This window comes from Bos javanicus, chromosome 18 (genome assembly GCF_032452875.1).
Source record: "Bos javanicus breed banteng chromosome 18, ARS-OSU_banteng_1.0, whole genome shotgun sequence".
NCBI classification, from domain to species: Eukaryota; Metazoa; Chordata; class Mammalia; order Artiodactyla; family Bovidae; genus Bos; species Bos javanicus.
In genome coordinates, this window is record NC_083885.1 from 58,477,947 (window position 1) to 58,498,540 (window position 20,594).

At 40.0% G+C, this 20,594-nt stretch overlaps 1 protein-coding gene and 1 pseudogene across 1 annotated transcript; both read left to right on the top strand.

The window, feature by feature from the left end:
* The first annotated feature begins 1,508 nt into the window (after nt 1-1,508).
* Nucleotides 1,509-3,108, top strand: LOC133229718 (vomeronasal type-1 receptor 4-like). The gene has a single exon (XM_061386444.1). The coding sequence runs from the start codon at nt 1,681-1,683 to the stop codon at nt 2,620-2,622; it is 942 nt and encodes a 313-aa protein (XP_061242428.1). The 5' UTR covers nt 1,509-1,680; the 3' UTR covers nt 2,623-3,108.
* Nucleotides 3,109-5,261: 2,153 nt separating this feature from the next.
* LOC133229711 (vomeronasal type-1 receptor 4-like) lies at nt 5,262-17,544 on the top strand (annotated as a pseudogene).
* Nucleotides 17,545-20,594: the final 3,050 nt, after the last annotated feature.

Sequence of the window (20,594 nt, forward strand, 5' to 3'; positions counted from 1 at the left end):
AGGTAAGGGTGTTCTATTTCAGTCTGAGAGGGCAGAGTCTGTGAAAGAGAGGCAGATCAAGATGCTGAGTGATCATATCAGAAAGGGGCAGTCTTCTGTGTAGTCACTGGATTCAGTGCCAACACTATGCATAAGGTAGTAAAATCCTGAATCATGAGCCAAGATGGCAAAGAGAGATGGGGTCCTCACCCTAAACCAATCCCTGCTGGCTCCTCCTGAAGTTTAATTTAATCCTCACTGACAGTGGCTGTTGGACTTAGTCCAAGTGATAACAAAACCTGATTTTTATGAGGTGTTTAAAAATGTAGATATAAAATCAATTTTCTCTTGAGTCTGCCTCAGGGGAATCATAGACTAAATGTTCAGGATGCCTAGAGGGGCCACAAGAATAACTCCAGGGTGGTAATAAACAGTATGATGAGTCTGCAAAAATCATGTAATCCTATACAGAAAGTGAATGCAACTGGAAATGGCTTGAAGGGAAATGTTTTCTCTGACTCTGGATATTAACGGAGACAGTAATTGTGTCCTCACTGAAAACATCCGGAGTCCATTGATTATGGTGAGGCTGTCTTCACTCTTCATGTTATGAAATAAGCAGTTAAGGAAACTTCACATAATGCCGAGTTTCAGGCCGCAGCTCTCAGTCGTATATCGTACTGTTTCTGCCCATTTAAAAGGTATTTTAATATGAATCTAAATGCCTCTTACTTTAATTTATAAAATGCATAAGAATAGATCCCTTGCAGGTGCTGATTTGTACATATCTCCGGTATGTTAATATCATTTGAAAAGTATAAATCATTGCCGTATATTCAATTAACTCTGCTATTAATGAATAGATATATGTATCACTGGAAAATAATAATAATTTACTTTTTCCTTTTGTACTACTTCATCATGTGTGACTATTTTATGTCCCAAGTTAATGACTTTATATGGGATTATTTAACAATTTCTGGAGTACTTGCATTATAACTGCTTTTCTGAAATAAAAGCAGAAGTCTTCCTGTTTCCATCCTAATTCTGAGCCATCCTCATCTTCATGACACTACCTGGTCCTGGGGCAGGCTCCTCCCATATTCCCCTGGCAGGCAGCAGTGCACGTACATATACTAAGACACATGAAGCCTCATTTATAAGACAAAGTGTCTGTCTTAATAAAAATTATGAAATAGCAGCAGTCAAATATCAAAGAACAAGTTCTGAAAACAAAACTAAATATATATCTGAATTAGTATATGAACAGTTAACTAACCTTTTGGCAAAGTTGGGGTTCAATGCACTATCTTTAGCAGTCCAGTGGGTTTCAAGTCCTCACTCTGTCCTAAGAGCAGATTTTGACAAATATTCAACCTCTCTGTGCTTATGTCACCCTCCTCTGTATCATTAACATCACATAAGTACCTGCCTCATAGATTGTTGAAGAATGAAGAAGTGATCATGTGTAGAGCCTACAGCTTTTAATTTTACATAGTAATGCTCTTTAAATATCATATGTGCAACTGTTTAAAGCTGCTGGTAACTGAAGAACATAAAGTAAATATTTCTTAGTGGGAACTAAGGGTAAATGGAGAATACTGGATTTCAGCTGACATGATGCATGTAACCCACACCTCATGTTCCCATGCAGGACATTCTAACTCACAAGACAAATATCAGTGACTGTGAACCGGGAGGATGGCCAGCATTGATTTGACAATAGGCGTTATCTTCTTAATGCAGACGGTGGTTGGAGTCCTGGGGAATTTCTCACTCCTTTGCCATCATATCATCCTTCACTTCACTGGCTCCAGGTTAAGGTCCACGGATTTGATCCTTAAGCACCTGATTGTGGCCAACTCCTTGGTCCTCCTCTGTAAAGGGGTCCCCCAGACAATGGCAGTCTTTGGGTGGAAGCATATCCACAGTGATTTTGGCTGCAAACTTCTCTTCTTTCTGCACAGAGTGGGGAGGGGAGTGTCCATCGGTAGCATCTGCCTCTTGAGTGTCTTTCAGGTGATCACGATCACTCCTTGGAAATCCAGGTGTGCAGCGCTGAAAGTTAAAGCTCCTAAGTACATCGTTCCCTCTATTTTCCTGTGTTGGATCCTGCAAATGTTGGTAAATTTCATTTTTCCTCTACGTATAAATGGCAAATGGAATGACAAAAACAACACAAACAAGAAGGATTTTGGATACTGTTCTTCTATTCATCATGACAAAATCCAACAGTCATTGTCTGCAGCATTGCTATCACTCCCTGATGTTCTATGTTTGGGGCTCATGCTCTGGGCCAGCAGCTTCATGGTTTTCATCCCATACAGACATAAGCATCGTGTCCAACACATTCGTAGGGCTGATACCCCCACCAAATTCTCCCCTGAGTCCAGAGCTACCAAAACCATTCTTCTCCTGGTGAGCACGTTTGTCTATTTTTATACTCTTTCCTCCATTTTTCAACTCATGATGGCTCTTTTTGATTATCCCAGCTGGTTCCTTGTGAACATCACTGTAATCTTGGCTTTGTGTGTCCCAACTGTCAGTCCCTTTCTGCTCATGAGCTGTGACTGTAATGTACACAGGCTCTATTTTGCCTGGATAAGGAATACAAAGTCCCCTACTATTATGAGAAATGTGTGAATTGGGTGTATTTCTGAAGTGTATGGATGACCATTCATTAATTCACCTCAGTTGTTTAGACATTCAGTCATGTCTGACTCTTTGCGACCCCATGGACTGCAAAACACCAGGCTTCCTTGTCCTTCAATACCTCCTGGAGTTTGCTCAGACTCATGTCCATCGAGTCGATGATATCATCCAACCATCTCTTCCTCTGTCATCCTCTTTTCCTGCCTTAAATCTTGCCCAGCCTCAGGGTCTTTTCTAATGAGTCATTTCTTCACATCAGGTGGCCAAAGTATTGGAGCCTCAGCATCAGTCCTTCTAATGAATATTCAGGATTGATTTCCTTTAGAATTGACTGGTTGGATCTCCTTGCAGTCCAAGGGACTCTCTAGGGTTTTCCCAAAACCACAGTCCAAATAATCAGTTCTTCAGTGGTCAACCTTCTTTATGGCTTCACCTCAGAGATCTAGCTAAAATTTTGAATCTCAAGAGAATAGTAAACATGACATGCTGAACATCTTCTTGAAAATAAACAATTGTTATAGTATTGTCATGACATATAGTTATCTTGTAAAGAATTATATGGTTTAATTTTTCTAATACTTTCAGAAAATGAGTTCAGAATTCATGTGATAATAAAATCAAGTCTTGAAACAATCTGCATATTATAAGCTATTCAGGTGTGTAGTTTTCAGTCCGCTATAGTACGTTTCCTAGAAGTTATACAGGCGTGAACTTAAAGAGAAAGGTATGCATGATTGTGGGTTAGCATCTGCAATAGTCATTAATGAAAGAGAACAAGTTAATGTCCTCACAGAATAAAGAGTGACCTGGTGGGGAGTTGGAATTTAAAATACATCTCCTTCAGTAGAGACTTTGTCAGTCCATTATGAGTTTACAGATAACATGCCTAGAGAGGTGGTAGTATTTATTAGAAATATGTTGTTTGGAACTGAGATTAAAACATTTAAATACTTTCATGCAGAAATGAACAGATTGAAGTGAAATATACTTTCCAAAAAGAAACACAAAAACAAAAGAATATTCTAATGTTTTTAAAATAATAGATGAACTATGTCAGCTGATTTTTAAAATTAAAATGCATTTGATATATAGCATTATGTGATTTTAAAGTGTACAAAATATTGAAATAATTTTATTGTCTTATGTGTACATAGCTGTTGAGTTTCCCCAGCACCACTTTTGAAGAAACTATGTTTTCTCCATTATATATTATATATACCTCCATTATATATTATTCCATCCATGTTTGCATGGTGAGATTTGGTCTGAGTCTGTTTCGTACTCATTCACAAAGGAGGTGTGTTAAGGTCTTTATAACAAGCGTGGAGAGGGAGGAGAGAAGGTCCTGGGAGGAGAACATCCTCAAGAGTGAGGCCCACCAGCTCTCAGTGGTAGGGCTTATTTGTCATAGATTAATTGACCAATAGCACGTGGGTTTATTTCTGGCCTCTCTATTCCAATTATTTATGTGCCTATTTTTGTGCCAGTTTGATACTGTTTTGTTGACGGTAGCTCTGTAGTATAGTCTGAAATCAAGGAGCTTGTTTCCTCCATTGTCTTCTTCTTCTTCTTTTTTTTTTGAAAGCAGATACGTAATACGCTTACCAAATTCCAATGGTGTGACCGAATAGGATGGATATTCTCTTTCCCAAAACAGGAAATCAGAAAGAAGAAGCAACTCACTTGTCCAAGGCAGGTAAAATCCAAGGAGGGTAAATTCTGTCAGACTTTTAAGTTTGAGAAATATCATGTTTGGCTGAATATTCTGTCCCCTGGGCTACCTGTGTACAACCCCACCTTTCAGACACCAGTGGCCATGACCACATGTACAGTGCATACTGTGGTTCATCACACCATTCATTAATAAGAGCAGCTGTTGCTTGGTGAAGTAATGGCTGAAGCTGGGGCTAGGATATATATGTATGTGTATATATATATATGTATATATATATATTTCCTTTAGAATCCTATATTAAATAGTAGAAGAAGGAAGTGCTTTAAATAAGAAGTAAGAAGAACCATAATGATGGGCTATATCAGAGACACACAGAAGTCACCTAAAAGAACAGCCAATCACCAAGTTGGACAATTTGATTTTTTAACAAAGTGGTTTGGGATTATAACTCAAAGTATAAAAATTAATGTGTACCAGTGAAAACTGAAATGAAATACAATTGAAGAAATAATGTATTTGAGGAAACATAATTCCTTTTCAGAAAGATTCTATATAATTGTGTTAAAAGTTTATCATGAAAAAACGTGGAAAATAACATCCCATGCTTAAGTGTGGCATAGTGTCTTGCTTTCAATGAGTTCACCATGAAAAGGGACAAAAATAACATTTGATGAGTAAATCAGAGGCCCCTGCCTCATCCTGGAGACCTAGGTTAATATCAACAGTGATAAGTCATGTTGGTTGTATGGACCCTTGACATGATGAAATGAAAATGGCTCTTATACCTCTGCAGTCTTCCTCCCCAAAACACAGAACCCAAGTATAATCATGAAAGAAATGTCACATTCAGTTCAGTTCAGTTCAGTAGCTCAGTCGTGTCCAACTGTTTTCGATCCCATGAATCGCAGCACGCCAGGCCTCCCTGTCCATCTCCAACCCCCAGAGTTCACTCAGACTCACGTCCATCGAGTCAGTGATGCCATCCAGCCATCTCATCCTCTGTCGTCCCCTTCTCCTCCTGCCGCCAATCCCTTCCAGCATCAGAGTCTTTTCCAATGACTCAACTCTTTGCATGAGGTGGCCAAAGTACTGGAATTTTCAGCTTTACATCATTCCTTGCAAAGAACACCCAGGATTGATCTCCTTTAGAATGGACTGGTTGGATCTCCTTGCAGTCCAAAGGACTCTAAAGAGTCTTCTCCAACACCACAGTTCAAAAGCATCAATTCTTTGGCACTCAGCTTTCTTCACAGTCCAACTCTCACATCCATACATGACTACTGGAAAAACCATAGCCTTGACTAGACGAACCTTTGTTGGCAAAATGATGTCTCTGCTTTTGAATATGCTATCTAGGTTGGTCATAACTTTCCTTCCAAGGTGTAAGCATCTTTTCATTTCGTGGCTGCAATCACCATCTGCAGTAATTTTGGAGCCCCCCAAAATAAAGTCTGACACTGTTTCCACTGTTTTCCCATCTATTTCCGATGAAGTGATGGGACCAGATGCCATTATCTTCGTTTTCTGAATGTTGAGCTTTAAGCCAACTTTTTCACTCTCCTCTTTCACTTTCATCAAGAGCCTTTTTAGTTCCTCTTCACTTTCTGCCATAAGGGTGGTGTCATCTGCATGTCTGAGGTTATTGATATTTCTCCCAGCAATCTTGATTCCAGCTTGTGCTTCTTCCAGCCCAGCATTTCTCATGATGTACTGTGCATATAAGTTAAATAAGCAGGGTGAAAATATACAGCCTTGATGTACTCCTTTTCCTATTTGGAACCAGTCTGTTGTTACATGTCCAGTTCAAACTGTTGCTTCCTGACTTGCATATAGGTTTCTCAAGAGGCAGGTCAGGTGGTCTGGTATTTCCATTTCTTTCAGAATTTTCAACAGTTTATTGTGATCCACACAGTCAAAGGCTTTGACATAGTCAATAAAGCAGAAATAGATGTTTTTCTGGAACTCTCTTGCTTTTTCGATGATCCAGCAGATGTTGGCAATTTGATCTCTGGTTCCTCTGCCTTTTCTAAAACTAGCTTGGACATCTGGAAGTTCACAGTTCATGTATTGCTGAAGCCTGGCTTGGAGAATTTTGAGCATTACTTTACTAGTGTGTGAGATGAGCGCAATTGTGTAGTAGTTTGAGCATTCTTTAGCATTGCCTTCCTTTGGGATTGGAATGAAAACTGATCTTTTCCAGTCCTTTGGCCACTGCTGAGTTTTCCAAATTTGCTGGCATATCGAGTGCAGCACTTTCACAGTATCATCTTTCAGGATTTGAAATAGCTCAACTGGAATACCATCATCTCCACTAGCTTTGTTCATAGTGATGCTTTCTAAGGCCCACTGGACTTCACATTCCAGGATGTCTGGCTCTAGGTGAGTGATCACACCATCGTGATTATCTTGATCATGATAGCTGTGAAAAGAAGAGAAGCGAAAAGCAAAGGAGAAAAGGAAAGATATAAGCATCTGAATGCAGAGTTCCAAAGAATAGCAAGGAGAGAAAAGAAAGCCTTCCTCAGTGATCAATGCAAAGAAATAGAGGAAGACAACAGAATGGGAAAGACTTGTGATCTCTTCAAGAAAATTAGAGATACCAAGGGAATATTTCATGCAAAGATGGGCTTGATAAAGAACAGAAATGGTATGGACCTAACAGAAGCAGAAGATATTAAGAAGAAGTGACAAGAATACACAGAAGAACTGTACAAGAAAGATCTTTCATGACCAAGACATCACCAGATGGTCAACACTGAAATCAGACTGATTATATTCTTTGCAGCCAAAGATGGAGAAGTTCTATACAGTCAGCAAAAACAAGCCTGGGAGTGGACTGTGGCTCAGATAATGAACTCCTTATTGCCAAATTCAGACTTAAATTGAAGAAAGTAGGGAAAATCACTAGACCATTCGGGTATGACCTAAATCAAATCCCTTATGATTATACAGTGGAAGTGAGAAATAGATTTAAGGGACTAGATCTGATAGATAGAGTGCCTGATGAACTATGGATGGAGGTTTGTGACATTGTACAGGAGACAGGGATCAAGACCGTCCCCGTGGAAAAGAAATGCAAAAAAAATTCACAGTAATCTCAGTTAAAGGTCATTCCAGAAAATACCAGACTAGTGCTTCTCAAATCTGTCACCATCATTAAGTCAGAGGAATGTCTGATTAATTGTCACAGCAAAGAGGAGACTAGAGAGTGATGACTACAACGTGACAGTTGGTATCTGGATCAATTCATGGAAAAGAAAATGGATATAAAAGAGAAACTGAGAAAATATGAATAAAGTATTGACTTTAGTTAGCACAAATTAATTACTATTGGTTCATTAATTAAACAACTTGACACATACAAGATTTCAGAGTCACCAATTGAATGTGGAATATAAGGAGACTCTGTATAGTCTTCCATTTTTGAAAATCTAAAACTATTCTAAAATAAAATCTTCCTTAAAAAACCCAACTTGACTTATAATTCTTGATACATAATTGTGTGAACCCCACAATTTTTCTCCTGAGTTATCCTTTGTAATACATAACAAGAGGGCACGAGTCTCTGCTTGATTTTCAGCAATCTCAGCTAAGGGGTGGGAAAGGGTAAGGGTCTCCTTCAGGGCACACATAGAAGCCTTGGGCTTCTATATATGGTGCTGGAATGGGGCATTCCAATCACTGAGCTCAAACTCTTCACTCATCTCTTAGTCCAGCAACATTAGGAGCAAGCAGCCAATGTTAATACATTCATTAGTTTCTCCCAAATGTTCAAAAGTATTGTAAGCAGAGTCACTCAGATACTTACTTATCTAAGAGGTGATGGGGTGTATCCCATGCAGATGTGTTGGGAGTCTGTACTGCTGAATCAGGACATGGACTCTCCATGCTGTCTTTACTGCTGGAATTGAGCTCATTAGTGTCTTCACTTCTAATCAGATTCGAAGTGAAGTGAAGTGAAAATCGCTCAGTCATGTCCAACTCTTTGTGACCTCATGGACTTAGTCTATGGAATTCTCCATGCCAGAATACTGGAGTGGGTACCCTTTCCCTTCTCCAGGGGATCTTCCCAACCCAGGGATTGAACCCAGGTCTCCACATTGTGGGCAGATTCTTTACCAGCTGAGTCACAATGGAAGGGCTTCAGATTCAAAAGCCATTTCCAAAAACCCAGGAACCAATGCAAAACTCTCCCTTAAATTCCATTTTTCTAGAATCACTCCTTATAATAGTGGACTCATGACATTATTCAATATTCCTAACATGAATTCTTATACAGCAATGCCAATGAGTGCTGTACAACATTATGCAAACTTTAAATTCACAAACAACATAAGAAGTGTAAAAAGTCTATACAAAACAGTATATGTACCTAATTTCTTTTTCTTAAAGATTTCTTATGTGGACCATTTTTAAAGTATTTATTGCTTCTGTTACAATATTGCTTCTGTTTCACATTTTGCTTTTTGTCCACAAGGGATGTGGGATCTTGGCTCCCTTTCCAGGGATCAAACTGCACCGCTTGCACTAGGAGGCGAAGTCTTAACCACAGCACCACCAGGGAAGTTCCAGGTTCTCTCTCTCTCTCTCTCTCTCTCTCTCTCTCTCTCTCTCTCTCTCTCTTTTTAAATGAACCCCAGCTAAAGGCTTATCAGTTGTATGTATCTTTTCAAAAAACCACCTCTTGGTTTCATTGACTTGTTCTGTTGGTGTTTTAATCTCTGATTTTTAAAATACTCTGATTTATATCATTTCCTCTGTCTCCTATCTTGGACATTTTATGTAATTCCTTTTATAATTTCTTTAGATGGTGGGTTAGGTTGTTTATTTGAAATTTTTCTTGTTTCTTCAGGTAGGCTTTTATCTTTCTCAGTTTCTCTTAGAATTGCCTTTTCTATTTCTTGATTTTTAAAGTTTCTGTTTTATTTTTATTTGCTTCAAGGTAATTTCTGATTTTCTTTTTATTTCCCATTGATCCACTGGTTTTTAGCAGTATTTTATTTAGTCTCTATGTTTGATCCTCCTGAATTAATTGCTCAGACTATTGAGCCATCAGATCTAGATGATTTTATTTAAGAGCTACTCTTTTCGAACCCTCTCTTTGTTTCTATGCATTTGTTCTGCATCCCATTCTTATCACCAACAGAATTAAATAAGAATAAAGTGTATTTTCTGACAAGATTTCCTTCATAATTGCCATGAAATTATGAAAATGAGTCTAAATCAATTGATTTTATTTGTGCTAATGATTCATATAATGAGTTCTCCCATGTTCCTCCTTTCCCTTTTATCTCTTTGAATATACCTCCCAGGTAATTGGACTCATTCCATTTCTCCACCAATATTTTAATTGATGGTTCAGATTAGTGGAATGTAGAGAAACATCTCATGGAAGTGAAGAATCCAGAGAGACCCAAATAGTTACCTCAATCATGTGTGTATTTCAGTATTTCTTACACTCTTCCATGTGAGACCCTGTCTGCCATTAGTGGTCAGGGAAAATAAGAAGGCTCTTGGAAACATTCCTTTAGTCTCCTAAAGGTGCTAACTAGAAACTTGTAATTGTTTCCAGTAATTAACAACTGAGAGAAAATTTTCCAGAAATGTTCTCAGATCCCAGGCCTGCACTCCCATTGCTGCTGCAGGTGAAATGATAATTGCAGCTCTGATGGGAGGAGTGGGGAAGACACAGCATCTCAAACCTATATATCAGGGTCTGGCTGCCTCCCTCCTACACACATACTGGGTATAATGACCATCAGGGAGCCCACTCTACTGGGAGCAGGAAGGTGCCAGGTAACGATGTTCTGTTTCAATCTGAGAGTCAGAGTCTGTACAAGAAAGGCAGATCAGGACGCTGAGTAAGCGATTATATCAGAAAGGCACAGTCTTCTGTGTAGTAACTGGATTCAGAGCCAACTCCAGGTGGGAACATGGGAATATTGTGAAGCATGAGCTGAACTGATAAAGAGAGATAGGGTCCTAATCCTAAACCATCTCAGGCAGTTTAACTGAATCCTCACTGACAGTGACTACTGTGGCTTGGTCCAAGTGAAAACGAAACCTGATTGTTTAAGGTGCTTAAAACTGTAGGTGTAAAATCAGTTCACTCTTGAACCTACTGTAGGGGAAAAAATAGACTCAATGTTCAGGGTGAGTAGAGGTATAGCACTAATAACTCCAGGGTGGCAATAAAGAGTATGACGAGTCTGCAAAAAATGTTATCCTGTGCAGAAAGTGTATCCAAATGGAAACACCTTGAAGGAAAATGTCTTCTCTGACTCTGGATGTTAATGGAGACAGTAATTGTGTCCTCACTGAAAACATCCTGAGTCCACTGATTATGGTGAGGCTGTCTTCACTCTTAATATTATGAAATGTTAAGGAAAGTTCACATAATAATGCTGAGTTTCAGGGAGCAACTTTCAGTCATATATCATATCATTTCTGCCCATTTAAAAAGTATCTTAATATCAATCTAAATATGTGGTGTTTTCATTTATAAAATGCATAAAAATACATGCCTCGCAGGTTTTGATTTGTATATATCTCTGGTATGTTAATATCATTTGCAAATACTAATTCATTGTTATATTTTCTATTACAAGTAGATAATTGCATCACCTGAAAATAATAACTTAGTAACTCCTTACACTAATTAATCATGCATGAGTATTTTATGTACCAAAGTTTATGGCATTACATGTGACTATTTAACAATTTCTTGGATACATGCTATTATCACTGCTTTTCTGAAATAAAAGCAAAAGATCTTACTGTTTGCATCTTAATTCTGAGCCATCCTCATTTTCATGTCTTGGGCAGGTTCCTGCCAGATTCTCCCGGCAGCAGTGCATGTACATATACTAAGACAGCTAAAGCCTCAGTCACACTACATAGTGCCCTCCAGAATAAAACTTTACAAAACTGGAATCTTCTTATCATGGAAGTTATAAAATAGTACCAGTCTAAAATCAAAGAACAAGTTGTGAAAAAAAGCTAAATATAAATCTGAATTTATATGAACACAGGTAATTAACTTTTTGGCAGAAATAGGGGATCAATGCATGTTTTTTTAAACCAGTCCAGTGGGTTTCAAGTCCTCATTCTGTCCTAAAAGTAGATTTTGACAAACACTGAACCACTCTATGGTTATCTTACTCTTCTCTGTATCATTAAGGTCAAATAAGTGTCTGGCTCATAGATTTTGAAGAATGAAGAAGTAATCATGCTGCAGTGATTACTTTTATGTATTAGTGCTCTTTAAATATCATACATGCAACTGTTTATAAACTGCTAGTTTCCAAGTGGGAACTAATGTTAAGTGGAGAATATGAGATACCAGCTGACACCGTGTATGTAACCCACACCTCATGTTCCCAGGCAGGATATTCTAACTCACAAGACAAGTATTTGACTGTGAACTGAGAGAATGGGCAGCAGCAAGTTGGCAATAGGCATAATCATCTTAACTCAGATGGTGACTGGAATCCTGGGGAATTTCTCACTCCTTTGCCATCATATCATCATTCACTTCAACTGGCTCCAGGTTATGGTCCACAGATTTGATCCTTAAGCACCTGATTGTGGTCAACTCCTTGATCCTCCCCTGTAAAGGAGTCCCCTAGACAATGGCAGTCTTTGGGTGGAAGCATATCCGCAGTGATTTTGGCTGCAAAGTTCTCTTCTTTCTGCAGAGTGGGGAGGGGAGGGTCCATCAGTAGCATCTGCCTCTTGAATGTCTTTCAGGTGATCACAATCAGTCCCTGGAACTCCAGGTGGGCAGTGCTGAAAGTAACAGCTCCCAAGTACGTACAAATAGAGCTCCCAGCTCTATTTTCCTGTGTTGGATCCTGCAAATGGTGGTAAATGTCATTTTTTCCTTTCTATATAACTGGCAAATGGAGTGACAAAAACATCACAGAGGAAAGAGATTTTGGATACTGTTCTGCTGTTCGTCATGACAGAACCAGAGGGGCATTGTCTGCAGTGTTGCTATTATTTCCTGATGTTTTATGTTTGGGGCTCACACTCTGGGCCAGCAGCTCCATGGTTGTCATCCTGTACAGACATAAGCAGTAAATCCAACACATTCAGGGGACCAACCCCTTCCCCAAGTCCTTCCCTGAGTCCAGAGCTACCCAAACCATCCTTCTCCTGGTGAGCACTTTTGTCTATTTTTATACTCTTTCCTCCATTTTTCAACCTGTTGTGGCTCTTTTTGATCATCTGAACTGTTTCCTTGTGAATGAGACTGTAATCATAGCAGCATGCTTCCCTACTGCCAGTCCCTTTCTGCTCATGAGCCATGACTCCAGTGTACACAGGCTCTACTTTGCTTGGATAAGAAATAAGAAAATCCCCTACTATTATGTGATATATGTGAACTGTATGTATTTCCACAGTGCACAGTTGCCAATTCATTCATTCCTTCACTTTCAGTGACCAAAGAGAATTTTTGAAGTGAAACCTAAATAAGAATTGCTTCCAGTCTGATTCATGTTGTTGGTAGAATTTGTTTCCTTTAATAGACTTACATTTGAATTCTCTCCATCAACCATGCCTGCATTGGCAAGTTGAGTCCCCTTCCTGTTTGCAATCTCTTGTCTTTCAATTATCTCTATTTGACTTCTAAAGTTCAGGTGAGTATAATCAACCCACCTTCCTTGACCAGAAAAATCTGTTTTAGTCAGCTGGGGGCTGCTATACCAAGAATACCCCAGGCAACTGCTCCAAAATGGTGGAGCAGGAAAACTGTGAGCTCTTCATTTCTCATGGACACACCAAAATTACAACTGAATACAGAGCAAATATTGATGAGGAAGACTGGAAGCTACCAGAAAAGGTCTGCTACAACTCAAGAAAGGCAGAAGTGTCCACAACAAGACAGGTAGGAGGGTTGGAATCTCTGTATAGTCAAGAACCGTAGCACTGGGTGTGTGACCTACATACAGGAGAATAATACAACTACAGAGATTCTCCTCAAGGGGTGAGGGTTCTGAGCCCTACATGGGGCTCTAACACGGAGAAGATGAGCACCCAGAATATTTAAAATCCAGTAGGGCTGTCTTTCAGGAGAGCCAGAAGGCTGTAGGAAATAGAGACTCCACTCTCTCTCTCTCTTTTTTTTTTTTTTAGAGGTATAGTTGATTTACAATAGTGTATTAGCCTCAGTGTACAGCAAAGTGACTTGGGTTTTTTCTTCAGATTATATTCCACTTTAGGTTATTACAAGATGCTGAATATATTTCCCTGTACTATAAAGTAACTCTTTAAAAATAAAGAATATCAAAAACAGCAAGAGAAAAGGAACAAGTTACCTACAAAGGAACACCTGTAAGGCTATCAACTGACTTTTTAGCAGAAACTCTGCAGGTCAATGGGTATGGAACAGTATTACTTAAAAGACGAAAGGAAAATACTAGATTGGCCAAAAAGTTCATTTGAGTTTTTCTGTAAGATCTTATGGAAAAACCCAAATGAACTTTTTGACCCAACCAATATCTGTAACCAAGAGTACTCAGCAAGGCTTTCGTTTAGATTTGATGGAGAGGTAAAAAGTTTTACAGACAAGCAAAAGTTAATAATTCAGCACTGTGAAACCACCTGTAAAAGAAATGTTAGAGGGACTTCTCTAAGCAGAAAAAAGGCCACACTAGAACCATGAACATTACAAAAGGAAAAATCTCATTGGTAAAGGTAGTAAATCAACCATGTTCAAAGCTAGTAAAATGCTTTAAAAACATAGTAAAAGCATCCATTTCCTCAGAAAGTAAGAGAGGAAGTAAAAGACATGTGCTTGGAAACCTGTAAGACACTGAGGAAAGAAATTACAACACAAACAGGTGGAAAGATATACCAGATTCATGGTTTGGGGGATTAGAATTGTAAAAATGAACACACCACCTAGTATAAGCTACATATTCAGTGGAATCTCTTTTATGTTCCCATGCCTCCTGCAACCCTTATTCCCCACAGTGCAAATATGTGATGTGCCCTTAACGTTTTTGCTTAACCTCTGAGTTCCCTTAAATCCTGCAGTGGACTTGAAACCCACTGCAGCCTTCAAATCCATGTGCTGTTTACTCCTGCACCCTCTTTCCTCCTGTACTCTGCACCCCAGAACCCCTTTGTCTCACCTTACCCTCTGACCTGCCCCCCATGTCCTCTTTCTTATCTTTCTCCATTACACCCACTCCCAGTCATACCCACAGGCATTCCAACGTTTATACCATACTCCCCACCTCAAGTGGCAAAGCTCTCAGAAATTTTTAGAAGATGCATGTCTAATATATTATCCTTGAGTGCTTTGACAGGATGGACAGAGGGTAAAGTACATACATTTCCTCCCTTTTTCTGGCCTTCACTCCCCAGAAAAGATGCAGCCTTACCTTATACAGACACACGATGAACATAATAACCCTCTTGATGACCAAATAAATGATTCTGTGAAAGTAAGTGGGATTGTGTCTTTTATGTTGCTGTGTGAGTGAAGAGTGTGCAATAATGTGAGTGTGGTTCCATGTGTCATGAGTGTTTGTGAGTGTGGGATGAGTGTGGAGTATGGGGTGATTAAGTATATATGTGAGTGTGCAAACACATGTGTGTCAGACTATGTCTATGTATATGTGTGTTTGGCATATGTGTGGCCAGATATGATTGCATTCACTGACTTGAAAACAGAGGGCCGTGTGGTGAAGAATGAGCAAGGGGGAAAGAAAACTTGAATTAGTAGAAATCTGTGAAAATGTATGTAATAGCTTTGTAGAATGGAGTCACTGTCTCATTAAAATCTCATTAAATCTCTATTTACCTCATACTGGCTCTTCAAATGTTAGGTACATTCAGAGATACTATTGCCGTCTGTCTTATGAAGCCTATAGTAAATGTACTAAATACAGATGCTCAGACAAAGATGTGCATTTTGCTGAGAGCTGTGGCCAGAGACCAGGAGATGCCGTCTGCAGAGAACAATGAGCGATCTGGCGTTGTCCTGGGCTGCTGTACCCCTTGCATCTCTTCCTTGTTTGGTGCTAATCTGTCTTTCCATATAATAAACCACAACTGTGAGGAGAAGAGTGCCAGTTAGTTCTGAGTCCTTCAAGAGAATTACCGAAATGGGCATGTGCCGGGGTCCAGTCCCAGCTGATCCAGGGTACTCGAAGGAGAGACGGCGTCGGCGACCTATTTATTTAAATATTCATCAAAGATATAAAGAGTAATAGAATGAGGATAGCTCAGTGAGGAAATTCAGTGGAGAAAAGCGGCTGAAATAAGGACAGTGCACTGATGAAATTCAGTGGAGAAAAGAGGCTGGAATAAGGATAGCTCAGTAGGAAAATTCAGTGAAGAAAAGAGGCTGAATGAAATTCCAAAGCAGGGAATTTATGTCACCTATGAAGGCTGCAGGCGTCCTCCCGTTCTCCTGAAGGAGAGGAGACACTAAGGCCTCCCCGGTCAGATCTTAGAAGCCCAGGCAAAATTAGTAGGCTTGACGAGCTTCCCCGCCTCAGAGGAAAAATTCAGCCAGAAGGTGAAAGAAAGAACGACATGGGGAGACCAAGTTTTGGTGAACAAGGCCCGCACTTTATTTTCCAAAGTAGTTTTTATACCTTAAGTTATGCATAGAGGGGGAAGGGGTAGAGTCATGCAAGGACAGCAGTTCCTGATCCTAATCGAAGCCAGGCTTTCAAACTTATCATATGCAAAAGTTTAGGTGATTTACACCCTCTTCTGGCCAGGAGGCCTGTTAACATTTTAAGAAACTTATCTTTCTCTAAAGGTGATTATTCTAAAGTCAGGCGCCAGCCTCCAAAAAGCATTGGACAAAGCTGCATTCCTATAGGGCAAAGGTGAGGTGGGCTCAATCAAGAAAAGAATTAACTCAAGGGTCCAAGGTTATAAACATTGAGGCCACTACTTACATTTCTATACACCCATTATATCAATCAATACACTGCCAAGGACACAGTAAGTAAGGGATATGGAGACTTAGCAGCAAACATTGGCCCAGCAAGTGAAAAACCCTTCACCAATACAATTTCTAATCAATCTTTTAACTACTCAAAGGAATATGTGTTTAGACGGTTTAGAACATCTCCTGCCTCTCACAGTTGGGAGGCTCTGAACAATCACATGTGGCCAGAAAAACCTATTCAGGCAGGCTAGAGGATTTCCAAAGGAGTTTGTAGGTTGAAACACTGTCACACCCAGGAATTATTAACTGGAGCTGTAAGCTAACTCTTTTTCAGAGAGAGGTAGTGGGGGACAGCCCCCCATAAAGTTGGAGGTGTAGGTGAAAGCACAAAGCAGAAAGTAGGCAGACTCTGGTTTTGGGGGTAGATGCTTGAGAATTTCCAGGGGGACTTCTGAGGCTCGATCCTGCCTTTGCATATGCCAAGCCTCCTTCCTCATGACCTTTGCCATGGGCGGAGCTCGCTCCCAGCAGGCATGGGTTTGGGAAAGCCCACACTTGCAGTTGGAGTCAGAAGTGGATGTGCTTTTGTGTGAACTGTGTTTCCTTTAACTTCCCAGCAGGACCAAAAACACTCGTGGGAACTATTGAGTAGACCTTGTTCAGACTGTGGGCATGTCCGTTGGAAAATCCAAAGGTCCATCTAGTTAAAGCTATGGTTTTTCCAGTAGTCATGTATAGATGTGAGAGTTGGACTATAAAGAGAGCTGAGCACTGAAGAATTGATGCTTTTTAACTGTGGTGTTGTTATTTTAGGTGTCTTCATCAATCCCGTAACCAATGAGTGCTCCTTCATGAAATGTCAGCACAAGTGTAAAGACCTCTGGTAACAATCCAATGCTGTTGAGTTGAGAAAGTAGCACTGGCTTGTCTGATGTTTAAAAGAATCATAAAAACAATCGGTTATACCACTTGATCCTTGTGCTTTTGTTTATAAAGGATGCTTTTCAAAATGCTCTGTTTTCTGTGGTATATCCCTATTTGCACTCAATGTCATTGTTAGCATCAGTCAGTCAGCTCTGTTACTCACTCGTGTCTGATTCTTTGCGACCCCACAGACTGAAGCAAGCCAGGCTTCCCTGTCCATCACCAACTCCCGAAGCTTGCTCAAACTCATATCCATCGAGCTGGTGATGCCATCCAACCATCTCATCCTCTGTTGTCCCCTTCTCTTCCTGCCTTCAATCTTTCCCAGCATCAGGGTCTTTTCAAATGAGTCAGTTCTTCACATCAGGTGGCCAAAGTATTGGAGTTTCAGCTTCAGCATCAGTCCTTCCAATGAATATTATGACTGATTTCCTTTAGAATGGACTGGTTGATTTCCTTGCAGTCCGAGGGCTCTCAAGAGTCTTCTCCAACACCACAGTTCAAAAGCATCAATTCTTCAGTGCTCAGCTCTCTTTATAGTCCAACTCTCACATCTATACACGACTACTGGAAAAACCATAGCTTTAACTAGATGGACCTTTGTCAGCAAAGTAATGTCTCTACTTTTTAATATGCTGTCTAGGTTGGTCATAGCTTTTCTTCCAAGGAGCAAGCATCTTTTAATTTCATGGCTGCAGTCACCATCTGCAGTGATTTTGAAGCCCAAGGAAATAAAGTGTGTCACTGTTTCCCCATCTATTTGCCATGAAGTGATTGGACCAGATGCCATGATCTTTATTTTTTGAACATTGAGTGTTAAGCCAACTTTTTCACTCTCCTCTTTCATTTTCATCAAGAGGCTCTGTAGTTCTTCTTCACTTTCTGCCTTAAAGGTGGTGTCATTGGCATATCTGAGGTTATTGATATTTCTCCCAGAAATCTTGATTCCAGCTTGTGCTTCATCCAGCCTGGCATGTCACATGATATATTCTGTATATAAGTTAAATAAGCAGGGTGACAATACACAGCCTTGAAGTACTCCTTTCCTGATTTGGAACCAGTCTGTTGTTCCATGTCCAGTTCTAACTGTTGCTTCTTAACCTGCATTCAGATTTTGCAGGAGGCAGGTCAGGCGGTCTGGTATGCCATCTCTTGAAGGATTTTCCACAGTTTGTTGTGATTCCCACAGTCGAAGGCTTTGGTGTAGTCAATAAAACAGAAGTAGATGTTTTTTTGGAACTATGTTGCTTTTTCGATGATCCAGTTGATGTTGGCAATTTGATCTCTGGTTCCTTTGCCTTTTCTAAATGCAGCTTGAACATCTGGAAGTTGACAGTTCACATCATGTTGAAGCCTGGTTTGAAAAAATTTGAGCATTACTTTGCTAGCATGTGAGACGAGTGCAATTGTGCAGTACTTTGAGCATTCCTTAGCATTGCCTTTCTTTGGGATTGGAATTGAAACTGATCTTTTCCAGTCCTGTGGCCACTGCTGAGTTTTCCAAATTTGCTGGCATATTGAATGTAGCACTTTCACATCATTATCTTTCAGGATTTGAAATAGCTTAACTGGAATTCCATCACCTCCACTAGCTTTGTTTGTAGTCATGGTTCCTAAGTCCCACTTGACTTCACATTCCAGAATGTCTGGCTCTAAGTGAGTGATCACACCATTGTGGTTGTCTGGGTCATGAAGATCTTTTTTGTATAGTTCTTCTGTGTATTCTTGCCACCTCTTCTTCATATCTCCTGCTTCTGTTAGATCCATACCATTTCTGTCCTTTATTGTGCCCATCTTTGCATGAAATATTCCCTTCAGTTCAGTCGTTCAGTTGTGTCCAAATATTCCCTTGGTAACTCTAATTTTCTTGAAAAGATCTCTAGTCTTTCCAATTCTACTGTTTTCCTCTATTTCTTTGCACCGATCACTGAGGAAAGCTTTCTTATCACTCCTTGCTATTCTTTGGAACTCTGAATTCAAATGGGTATATCTTTCCTTTTCTCTTTGCTGTTTACTTCTCTTCTTTTCTCAGCTATTTGTAAGGCTTCCTCAGGCAACCGTTTTGTCTTTTTCCATTTCTTTTTCTTGGGGATGGTCTTGAACATTGCCTCCTGTACAATGTCACGAACCTCTGTCCATAGTTCTTCAGGCACTCTGTCTATCAGATCTAATCCCTTGAATCTATTTGTCACTTCCACTGCATAATCATTTGGGATTTGATTTAGGTCATACCTGAATGGTCTAGTGGTTTTCCCTACTTTTTTCAATTTAAGTCTGAATTTGGCAATAAAGCGTTCATGATCTGAGCCACAGTCAGCTCCCGGTCTTGTTTTGTGCTTGAGGGCATTATGATAAAACATCTTTAAATTAACATTCACTTCTTCAGATCCAGTACAAGTAAGGAAAATGCCTTACGGACATTTCCCTTTGAACTGCTGATTTTTAAGAAGTGGTTTAAAAACAAAATCATGAAAAGTAGATTATATGGATTGCATATGACCAACTTCAACAGAAAAGTACCATATCTGTAAAGTATCATCTCTTAGAAACTTTTCCGTATTTCCATCTCCAAATTAAATTATTTAATTTGGTTGTCGTGCTGGGTCTTCATTGCAGTTCATGGCCTTCTCATCGTGGTGGCTTCTCTAGTGGCAGCTCCCGGGCTCCAGGGCACAGGCTCATAGTTGTGGCGCCCCAGCTTAGTTGCCCTACACCAAGTAGGATCTTCCCGGACCAGGGCTTGAACCTATATCCCCCTGCACTGGCAGGCAGATCCTTATCCACTGTACCACCAGGGGAGTCTCAAATTAACCTGTTTTTAATTATACAAATGAAAAAGTAACATCATGCATGTTCTTCCTGTTATTCCTATCCCAGATATTCTTCTTGTGCTACGTCTGAATCCAAGTCTAATAGCAGTGCAGCTTAGAAGTCCAAAGATGAAGGATGAACTAGATGTTTAGTGGAAGAGCTTCTCAGGGAATCAGGGAATCCTGAGACACACATAACTCACTACCAGTCACTCAGACATCAGCATGACTCCTCCTTCCACAGGTGACTTTCTGTGCCATCAGGGATCGTGAAAAATTACAGGCCTCTTCCCAAACACATCAGTGGTCTCTTTGGAGATACTCACCAGAAAGTCATAATTGGTTTTGGTAATTAGCAACTCAAAAAAAGTTTTTCAGGAAGATCATTAGCTCCCCAAGCCTGCCCTGTTATTACTACTTCAAATGAAATGATAATTGCATTCTGAGGGAAGATGAGGTCACAGAACATAAACCTATATCTCAGGGTCTGACCACTTCCCTCCCACTCACGTCCTGGCTGTCATGACCTTCACCCTGAGCCCACCAGAAGGAGTCAGGTGAGCATTTTCTATTTCAGCCCAAGAGACAGAGTTTATGGAAGGAAGTCTGTAAGTGTTCATGTCTGGAAAAGGGATTT

What these genes read in the sequence shown, in the direction of transcription:
- LOC133229718 (XM_061386444.1), top strand. Translation starts at nt 1,681, where the DNA reads ATGGCCAGCATTGATTTGACAATAGGCGTTATCTTCTTAATGCAGACG.